This window comes from Asterias rubens, chromosome 2, assembly GCF_902459465.1.
Source record: "Asterias rubens chromosome 2, eAstRub1.3, whole genome shotgun sequence".
NCBI lineage: Eukaryota > Metazoa > Echinodermata > Asteroidea > Forcipulatida > Asteriidae > Asterias > Asterias rubens.
Window position 1 is genome coordinate 16,655,611 of NC_047063.1, and position 11,608 is coordinate 16,667,218.

The window sequence follows — 11,608 nt, forward strand, 5'->3', positions numbered from 1 at the left end:
TTTTGGTTATACAATAGACTAAAAGTTAATTGATTATTCAACTTTTAAAGGCAGTGGACACTATTGGTAATTACTCAAAATAATTATCAGCATAAACCCTCACTTGATAACGAGTAATGGGGAGAGGTTGATAGCAAAAAACATTGTGAGAAACGGCTCCCTCTGAAGTGACGTGGTTTTCGAGAAAGAAGTACATTTCCTACGATTTGATTTCGAGACCTCAAGTTTAGAACTCGAGGTCTCGAAATCAAGCATCTGAAAGCACACAACTTCGTGTAACAAGGGTGTTTTTTCTTTCAAGGTTATCTCGCATCTACGACGACCAATCGAGCTGAATTATTTACAGGTTTGTTATTATATGCATATGTTGAGATATACCAAGTGGGAAGACTGGTCTTTGACAATTACCAATAGTGTCCACTGCCTTTTAGAAAGTGTGTAATAATGTGAAGAATGTACAAATAGCTGTTAATTGTACATTCTTTGTTTTATTGTAGAGATTGGTTACAAGGTCTTGAAAAAAACAAGTTTTAAAAAACAACGCGAAGTATTAAACTGACTGGTTTTTTTTATATATAAGTAATAACCAGTTTTTACATAGCAATTTTCACACCCGGCTTCTCAAAGAGTAAGGTCGAACCATGTCGAACAAAGAATAACTAGAACGGGGCTTGAACATGCAACCTTTTGATTAACAAATACTTGGTAGGCCTGTAGCGCCGGCAAGGATAATCTGGAAATTGCAAATGTACAATGGTTCCTAAGAAGTTAAAAAGCCGATAACTGTCCAATGTACAGAGTAACCTGCCCCTTGTGGGTTCTTTACGAATTGAAAAGTCACATTTTACGTACAAGTAAGGAAACAATTAAACATAAGTAAACAGACTCTAAAACTGCAATATCAACTAAAAAAAAAATCCAGACACATTTTTGGACCATAGTTTATTTCGTGGGACCAGTGTCAGTAAAAAAGTAATTATAATTACAAATCTAATAAGTCAGTGATTTTAGTAAATAATATGTGACAGTGAAACTCTTTACCTTTGTCATAGTTTGATGTTATAGAAGTATTTCACTTGTCACAAATGTGGTTTGAAATTCTCAACTTGTAATGTATTTTGTTATATATACACAGTAGTAGTATTTTCTTTTAATTGTGTTAACATAATAGGAAGGTGTATTTAGATTTTAAGAATAATTAACATTATATTACCCACTGGGATAAAACCCGTGGCAAATCAGGGCGCAATATCATGACTCTGCTGATCCAGAGATTCACGTGCTTCGAACAGCTTTAGTGCCTGGGCCAAATTTAATAGAGCTGCTTAAGTACTGATGCATATATAGCTAAGCACAACACAATTATGATTGCCAGAACAGGGTATGACCAGCCAAGTCACTTGAACAATGTTTGAATTCATTTTAATTAATTGTTGTACACCTGCACAACTCCAAGCCTAGAGTGGTTACGCATTACTTTCTGTTGATTTTTTTTGGTTATACAATAGACTAAAAGTTAATTGATTATTCAACTTTTAAAGGCAGTGGACACTATTGGTAATTACTCAAAATAATTATCAGCATAAACCCTCACTTGATAACGAGTAATGGGGAGAGGTTGATAGCAAAAAACATTGTGAGAAACGGCTCCCTCTGAAGTGACGTGGTTTTCGAGAAAGAAGTACATTTCCTACGATTTGATTTCGAGACCTCAAGTTTAGAACTCGAGGTCTCGAAATCAAGCATCTGAAAGCACACAACTTCGTGTAACAAGGGTGTTTTTTCTTTCAAGGTTATCTCGCATCTACGACGACCAATCGAGCTGAATTATTTACAGGTTTGTTATTATATGCATATGTTGAGATATACCAAGTGGGAAGACTGGTCTTTGACAATTACCAATAGTGTCCACTGCCTTTTAGAAAGTGTGTAATAATGTGAAGAATGTACAAATAGCTGTTAATTGTACATTCTTTGTTTTATTGTAGAGATTGGTTACAAGGTCTTGAAAAAAACAAGTTTTAAAAAACAACGCGAAGTATTAAACTGACTGGTTTTTTTTATATATAAGTAATAACCAGTTTTTACATAGCAATTTTCACACCCGGCTTCTCAAAGAGTAAGGTCGAACCATGTCGAACAAAGAATAACTAGAACGGGGCTTGAACATGCAACCTTTTGATTAACAAATACTTGGTAGGCCTGTAGCGCCGGCAAGGATAATCTGGAAATTGCAAATGTACAATGGTTCCTAAGAAGTTAAAAAGCCGATAACTGTCCAATGTACAGAGGAACCTGCCCCTTGTGGGTTCTTTACGAATTGAAAAGTCACATTTTACGTACCAATAAGGAAACAATTAAACATAAGTAAACAGACTCTAAAACTGCAATATCAACTAAAATTTTGTCCAGACACATTTTTGGACCATAGTTTATTTCGTGGGACCAGTGTCAGTAAAAAAGTAATTATATATAAACAAATCTAATAAGTCAGTGATTTTAGTAAATAATGTGTGACAGTGAAACTCTTTACCTTTGTCATAGTTTGATGTTATAGAAGTATTTCACTTGTCACAAATGTGGTTTGAAATTCTCAACTTGTAATGTATTTTGTTATATATACACAGTAGTAGTATTTTCTTTTAATTGTGTTAACATAATAGGAAGGTGTGATTAGATTTTAAGAATCATTAACATTATATTACCCACTAGGATAAAACCCGTGGCAAATCAGGGCGCAATATCATGACTCTGCTGATCCAGAGAGTCACGTGCTTCGAACAGCTTTAGTGCCTGGGCCAAATTTAATAGAGCTGCTTAAGTACTGATGCATAGCTAAGCACAACACAATTATGATTGCCAGAACAGGGTATGACCAGCCAAGTCACTTGAACAATGTTTGAATTCATTTTAATTAATTGTTGTACACCTGCACAACTCCAAGCCTAGAGTGGTTACGCATTACTTTATGTTGCGTTTGTTGTCATACAATAGACTAAAAGTTTGATTGTTCAACTTTTAAAGGCAGTGGACACTATTGGTAATTACTCAAAATAATTATCAGCATAAAACCTCACTTGATAACGAGTAATGGGGAGAGGTTGATAGCAAAAAAACATTGTGAGAAACGGCTCCCTCTGAAGTGACGTGGTTTTCGAGAAAGAAGTACATTTCCTACGATTTGAATTCGAGACCTCAAGTTTAGAACTCGAGGTCTCGAAATCAAGCATCTGAAAGCACACAACTTCGTGTAACAAGGGTGTTTTTTCTTTCATAGTTATCTCGCAACTGCGACGACCAATCGAGCTGAATTATTTACAGGTTTGTTATCATATGCATATGTTGAGATATACCAAGTGGGAAGACTGGTCTTTGACAATTACCAATAGTGTCCACTGCCTTTTTAAGTGTGTAATAATGTGAAGAATCTGTACAAATAGCTGTTAATTGTACATTCTTTGTTTTGTTGTAGAGATTGGTTACAAGGTCTTGAAAAAAACAAGTTTTAAAAAACAACGCGAGGTAAACTGACTGTTGTTTTTTTATAATATAAATAATAACCAGTTTTTACATAGCAATTTTCACACCCGGCTTCTCAAAGAGTAAGGTCGAACCATGTCGAACAAAGAATAACTAGGACGTGACTTGAACATGCGATCATCTGATTAACAAATAATTTTCTCAGTTGGTATAGCGCCAGCAATTTAATCCGGAAATTGCAAGTTGTGTCCGTTTTGTTAACTATTTCTGAGACGCCACTCTATTGATGAAAGTGTAGATTTATGTTATGAATCTACACTCAAATCGAATAGTAATGCTCTCTCATATTCATATTTTGGGGCTTACAGCACATGACTTTTTAAATAACCATAATTTAAGTGATGTTTTTTTCTCGAAATGTATACCAAACCGAAAGCTGATGTTCACTTCTAACCAAAACTTGTTATTTACACAAATTTAAAGAGTGAGTACCAAACGTATTCCCCTTTAATATTATAATTCGCTCTACATCGTTTAAACATACATTCGGTGGTTTAAAATTTGCTATTATAGTCCAGTTTCCGCTTAACTTTTTTTGTTTAATGTTTAAAGTGTTCACATTATAGTGTCATTAATTGCTGTATGTAAACGATAACTGTATAAAATAAATATATTTTCACTTGAAAAGTTTCAAAGTGCAAAATAGACATTATTACTGTGAGTGTAATTTGAACTAACAAGGCAAAGACAAGCTGCATGTGTTTAGGACAAACTTGGTAAATGGACTCGCATGTAATATTTTGCTTTTACTTGTAGCACAACCAGACTTTTGTATTTAAAGGCACTGGACACTATTGGTAATAACCTAAAATAATTGTTAGCATAAAAACTTACTTGGTAACAAGCAATGGAGAGCTGCTGATAGTATAAAACATTGTGAGAAACGGCTCCCTCTTTCATTTTTCTCTTGCAAATTAGATGACCAGTTGAGCTCAAGTTTTCACTAAGTACCAAGTACACCAAGTGAGACGACTTATTTATACCAAACATGTCCAGTGCCTTTAATACCATTTCCGCAACGGAAACATCGAGGGTCTTATTCTTTAAAGCGGTTATAAAAACAAAGGGATCAAACGTGAACAGGCACAAAATGCATGTAAACACAATTATATTGCTTTAGTGAAGGCAGTACTTTAGAAACATGACTTTTGGGCCTAAACTTGCGCAAGTTCAGTTGTATACTGCCTATGAAGTCTCCCGCATTTTCATTTGAAATGCTTTAGACCCCAAGTGCGTGATCTTCCCTCACCACATTGGTGGTTTATGGTGGCTCTCGAGGTACATCGAACATATTTTCGTCAATATTATTTATAACAAATATTCACAACTTGTGCTCTACAAGTCGTGAATATTGAATCCGACGTTTACGAGTTGTGCATGTCAGTATTGGGGACACAATTCACGAGTCGGTGCCCTGCCAAGTCGTAAATATATTGATCGTATGGTCGCAATATTCAAAATAAATCATAGTAGGGGCCTAAATCTCCATGTTGAGGCATTCTCCATTTTTGTTATAAGTGATTCAGCAGCCTAGGTAGTCTAGCATACATTACATGTCAAACGACATTATTTGAGAAGCAATTAAAAACTTCAACTGCACAGTAGTAGCATTTGGAGATACATGTAGCCCCGTCATGTGTTTGTTTTGGCAGGCAAACCATTGGGAACTGAACAGGGTTGACTACAGTTCACCCATTGAGCAATTCATGGTTCACCCTTTTATCAAAAGGCGAACGCATTAGTGATGTGTAACTTGGGATAAATCATGGAGAGGAGGGAACAAATATGTATTTCCTTCATGTGTAACTCTTCGTTAAAGCCATTGGACACTTTCGGTACAGAATTTTTTTTAAAGTTCACAGATTTACAAATAACTTACAGGGTTTACAGAAGGTAATGGTGAAAGACTTCTCTTGAAATATTATTCCATGAAGTGCTTTACTTTTTGAGAAAACATTAAAACAATATCAATTCTCGTACGAGAATTATGGATTTATTTTAAACACATGTAATGACACGGCGAAACGTGCGGAAACCAAGAGTGGGTTTTCCCGTTATTTTCTCCCAACTCCGATGACCGATTGAATCGAAATTTTCACAGGTTTGTTATTTTATATAAAAGCTAAGATACACGAAGTGTGGGCCTTGGACATTACTGTTTACCGAAAGTGTCCATAATATGGCTTTAAAAAGTGCAATGTGAATAAAGACCCGAACCGGAACAATGAAAATGACCTGTCACTTGAAGGGAAATGTGTGGAGGATAACTACGGGTGGTTGATCAAGGTCACAGCTTCCTGCTCAAATCTGAAGTTTTGATCATGAAGTTGGATTGAGTCTTGTGTGGTTTTATGGTTACGCATGACTTCCCTTCATTGTAATATTTCTAATGAACTACTGCTGTTTGGCGCACCATTGTATACATGTATGTATACACCTTTCTATGTGATGGTGTGTGTGTATACACCTGTGATGTACCATACATGCAAGGCACTGCTACGAAACGTATAGTCCATAATACCATCCGGCTGATAAAAACGTTTGTTCCTTGCGGAAGCGGTAAGGAGAACGTGAGGTTTGGTTTATCATGGTTTGCAAATCACCATGACTCCACACTTGCCAGTGCCAGAGGATTTGAGGACTGATAACCTATGAGAACAGCGTTCCAGGCTAAGAAACATTTTCGGTCTTAGTTGTTGTGAAGGTCGACCTGGCCACCGGGTTCAGAAGCTGAAGCATGAGTGTAGGTGTCTACACAGACATGGATGACATGTATGATTTTGGAAATGTTACTAACGCCACTTCGGTAGCACCGACAACTTATGTTCCAATAATTGGAGCTGTTTCTATATTTACTGGAGTACTCCTTGTCCTGCTGTCTATTGTGACAGTGGCTGGAAACATCGGAACTATCTGGGCGTTCAGATCCAACATTCTCCTACGTCAGAAACCGAGTAACCTGTTGATATTAAGTTTATCATGTTGTGACTTGGCAGTAGGGGCTAGCGGGCTACCCGTAGCCGCTGTACACACGGGGCTGGGCTACTGGCCACTCGGCAAACCGGTTTGTATCATTTCGGCTTTCTTCTCGGTGATCGGCGTGTCGGCTGCGATGTATACCGTGACTGCAATCAGTATAGACCGCTGGCTCCTAGTGTCGAGGGAGTATCCGTCCTACCTGAGAATCCAGTCATCCCGGAATGTGAAACTGCAGATAGCCGGAGCTTGGATCGCTGCGATCCTGATCAGTTCCTGTGAGACGATCCTATGGGTAGTACAGAGTTTCAGTAATGAGTCCATGGCCGAGGGAACCATAGACTACAGTTTGCAGTGTATATCACCCGTTCGTAGCGATCCCATCTTCACCCTGGTGATTTTCGCCCTCCTGTTCGCGATACCATTTCTCGTGATGGTCATCTCGACTATGCGGTTCGTAGTCCTGCTGCGTCGACGTCTCCGGAAGTCCCGTAAAAGACGAAACATGTCCATCGTTTCGTCCATCAATGTCGTCGCTAACATAAAGCGGGAACCATCCGCCACAAGTTCCGTCGATAACTCAGTTTACGATAACAAAGCTTTTGATGACCCCAGTAAAAAACCAACCACCTCCGAAAAACCCAAAGAAGCTTCGCAAGTAAGTGTTACATTTGACAAGAAAACACAATCCACCGATACCACGACTGCCGTAACCCGTAAGCCGGTTAAACACCAATCCCTCGGCCAGACCGGGAGAGGAAAGTCCTTCTTTGGACTTGGTTCCGATGCTTCTCTTGGTGCGTCTACAACCAAGGGAAGGCGAGCCATTAAGATGAAGAACAGGTACATGAAGCCAGCGATTAGACTAGCCATTCTCCTTGGGGTGTTTGCTCTGTGCACTCTCCCTTATCCCATCTTTATCATCCTTGCCGATGAGACATTAGAAGGGCCAAGAAATCATCTCTCTAATTTGCTGCTCTCCAACTCCGGACTGAATCCGTTCCTATATGCAATTATGCACAGGAAGATTAGACTATTCTATATCAACAAGTTAACGTTGCCATGTTGTAGGAAAAGGAACATGTGAGTTGCGAGTATATTATTGATCTAACATTTTTACTTCAATCAAAATCAGAAACAATAATTTGTTACCAATGTTTTGGTTATAATTTTATGCTCAAAAACTCCTGGATCAGAGTTCACCTGGGGGAAAAGTTTCAATAGGCCAGAACCAAAACCGGTTCAATTACATGATTAATTTGTTCTAGGTCAACTTGACTGGAGTAGGTAAATGTATTTTGTAAAGGATTGGTAGAGCTGGCAAAGAAGTTACAGAAAGTGTTAATGTTTGTGATCAACCATATTATACATTGTGAAACTAGGCGTAGGGTTCGTTGCGCGAGTCTGGATAAAATAGTCAGTGGTAAACATGCAAAACCTTATGTTAAAGGCAGTGGACACTATTGGTAATAGTACTCAAAATAATGATTATCACAAAACCTTACTTGGTAATGAGTAATGGGGAGAGGTTGATAGTATAAAACATTGTGAGAAACAGCCCCCTCTGAAGTGACGTAATTTTCGAGAAAGAGGTAATTTTCCACGAATTTGATTTCGAGACCTCAAGTTTAGAGTTTGAGGTCTCGAAATCAAGCATCTGAAAGCGCACAACTTCGTGTGACGAGGGTGTTTTTTTCTTTAATTAATACCAATTACCAATAGTGTCCATTGTCTTTAACATATTGTTTTCAAACTTGATTGCAACAATCAACATCTGCTGTTGAGTTGTGTGTGTTTTTTTAGATGAATAAAAGGTTTTCTCAATGAATAAATTTCAGACTAAAATTAAACAACAATAATTCCTACCAATCCTGTTTAGTAACCTTTAAAAACCCTAGTCATTGGGACGACGAGACTTATGGTTATGCTGATACGAACTTTGGGTCTGGCCTGCTGTGATCTGCTCTCTGGGTCAATTCGGAACCAGGGGTTTGGGTAAATCTGAACCAGGGGTTTGGGTAATTTCTGAACCAGGACTAGTTTATAGGCAAGTGAGAGTTTAAATTTGTGCACTGTAAATGTATCCGTCTTTAATGACTCCATATAGCTGCTTAGATCAGCAGAGCGTATTGTTTAGCAATTTTCTGGCCCGCAAAAATAAGCAGGAAATGAGCCACAGTCGATTTCAGTTAATTTTTGGCTGGTAGCGTTACTTAAAACAGCTGTTTGAAACAACACAGCCCTAATACAAAATTGATGAAACAGAATATATTGCTGGTTGGAATATCGAATGTGAAAAGGTTATGAATCAAATTCCCTCAATATATTTGTAATTAATAAGACAAAGAATTGTAATATTTAAAGACTATAAACAACTCAAATCCTATTTATTGTGATATTTTCAGCTTCAATTTTGAAACTAAAAAGGGCAACACGTCTCGGCAAATAGGACAAATTTCGGGGTCATTGACCCCCACAATGTGTACACTGTACCTCTTTTGTTTGCCTCTCACAGAATGTTTTCACAAAGACGCTATGTTTTCTCCTACTCTATGTACTTACCCCGACGCATTATTTTTTTTTTTTAATTGCCAGCCACAAAAAAATAAATCCTAAATTATTTGTTTCAGGATTCCTTTTTTTTTTATTTAAAAGACAAACAATTCCCCCTTAAAAAGCACTACGACAGTGCTATCCGGATATGCTACCCGGATACGCACACCCTGGTCGACCCCGGGCAAGCTAAACAACGCACCCACAGTTTTGGCTTCCAATGCGTAATTTGACTCTAACATAGTGGGCGTAGCAGACAGTAGACTTGATGACAAGTCGTTAGGCGCTGCCTATTAATTGTCTGCCGTTCATGCAACAGTCACAGTGCGATTATACACATGCATCGGTCGTAGGTAGCGCGTGGCTGACTCACACACACATACTGAGATCGAGGGTGCGTGTACCGTCCCCGTAGCTACACCGCGCTGTAACTACATTCGCGCTTAACAATCACCGTCTTGACTTCAAGACTAGGCAGACAGTGGCTGCGATTGACGTTAATGCAGGGGTCAGACTTTTGGTACAAGGTTTCCAAAGTTTGAAACCGAATACGCGTGAAACTTGTCAATTTTTTTCTTGTCAAATTCACAATGCAAAACTGTAAAAATTATAGGGGGTTAAAGTTTACGCAAATTATTACGTTTACATTGATAACTCGGCAGGATCCTTAAAGACACTTGACACTATTGGTAATGGTTAAAGACCAGTCTTCTCACTTGATGTATATCAACAAATGCATAAAACAACAAACTTGTGAAAGTTTGAGCTCAATTGTTCCTCAAAGTTGAAAGATAACAATGAAAGAAGAAAAAAAACTGTCCACACGAAGTTGTGTGCTTTCAGATGCTTGATTTCGAGACATCAAAATCTAACTCCAAGGTCTCGAAATCAAATTCGTGGAAAATTATTTCTTTCTCGTAAAGTATGTCACTTCAGAAGGAGCCGTTTCTCACAGTGTAAATACTTATCAACCTCTCCCCATTACTCGTTACCAAGAAAGGTTTATTCGATTGAGAAATTGCCAATACTGTCCACTGCCTTTGAGTGAGGACGTTATAAGCCAAGGGTGCTTAATGGTTAGTGGAGTGAAGATTGGACACTAAAGTGCTATCATAAATTTAGCTTGGAGAACTGGGTGTTGTCACAAAATAGATAACCATGAGGGAATCAATTTAACGCCATATGATATTAAAGTAACACCAATGTGTTTGAATGGTGAGAAATAAGTGTATTTTTAAAAATAGTGGTTCACATTTTAATTTTTGTTTGCTCTTATCTATAATTATACAACAACAGATACTGTGTAAGTTTTAACAATGTATTTGGTTATTGCAGTGCAGTTTTGTGATAGGAGGCCCTTGGAAAGTATACCAAGGCCCAATTTCATAGATCTGCTAAGCACACACATTTGCTTAGCATGAAATGTCTTCCTTGATAAAAACAGATTACAAACCAAATTTCCATGTGATTTTCAGGATAATCAAACAGCAACTGAATACCAGTAACAAGCATTTTGTGCTTAGCAGCTCTATGAAATTGGGCCCTGATCTCTAACTGAACGTCATCAACAAACATGGGTCTGTAGAACTACATTCAACGCATGTATTTTTTTGTTTTTTCATATCAATGCAAATCATTTCCTTCCTCCGTGGTCAATTCATATAGCTGTTTTGATGTAAACTTTTCGGATGTTACTTCAGGGATTAGCTAAACAAAACTAATAAATATTCCCGTACAAAAATGTACTGATCCTTTCAAACAGTGACGTCATTATTACAATTTTTTTTCACATGGGTTAAAGACGTGTAGTGTCCCCCTTTGTATATTGTACAACTAATAGGCCTCTACAGCACAAAAAATAATTTGACGTAACGGGGCAAACTTCTTTATCTGCATTTCTTAGATTCATGTGTTGCGATAAAAAACTAAGATTAAATTAGTTTGTTTGTTGTAAAATATATACATGTATAGTTAATTAAAGTATAATGTGCTGTATGATTACAGTTCTGCATTAAGTTGTATCGTTATGAATCAAGATTGATTGAGCTCAAGTTTCCCTTTCTATTTATCAAAACTTCGCTTTATCGCACAATCCCACATCAATTGTTGAACTATTGTTGTCATGTCGTTTGTAATCAATTAATAGAAGAACAACATTTAAAGAGACCCGTGGTGGATTTCACAAAGAGTTAAGACTAGTCCCATCTTTAAGTTACTAGTCCTAACTTAGGACTAGCCATACGTGTTTAATGTATCCTAGTCCCAAATTTTGACTAGTCCCAAATCTTTGTGAAATCGACCCCTGGTCAGGTCACACGAGGCAAAGAAGAGAATACAATCATTATTTAAATTTGTTTATTTTTTTCGTAGGAATCGTAAGACACTGTTTGAAAAATTGCTCATTATGCGCTACTTATAAGTGGTTCTATGGCATGCAGTGCAGTATTGGTTGCCTCGTGTGACTGGCCCTCTTACATTAATTAATGGTGTGTGTGCTCTCTGCGGGAGGGGGGTGTCTGTCTGAAAAACGGTCCAAGTG

General features: G+C 37.7%; 1 protein-coding gene across 1 annotated transcript; it reads left to right on the forward strand.

The window, feature by feature from the left end:
• Nucleotides 1-6,046: 6,046 nt before the first annotated feature.
• Nucleotides 6,047-8,026, forward strand: LOC117307023 (muscarinic acetylcholine receptor M4-like). The gene has a single exon (XM_033791656.1). The coding sequence runs from the start codon at nt 6,278-6,280 to the stop codon at nt 7,601-7,603; it is 1,326 nt and encodes a 441-aa protein (XP_033647547.1). The 5' UTR covers nt 6,047-6,277; the 3' UTR covers nt 7,604-8,026.
• The last annotated feature ends 3,582 nt before the right edge of the window (nt 8,027-11,608 follow it).

Bases quoted from the DNA above. Each gene is read 5' to 3' on its own strand.
- LOC117307023 (XM_033791656.1), top strand. From the start codon at position 6,278: ATGAGTGTAGGTGTCTACACAGACATGGATGACATGTATGATTTTGGA.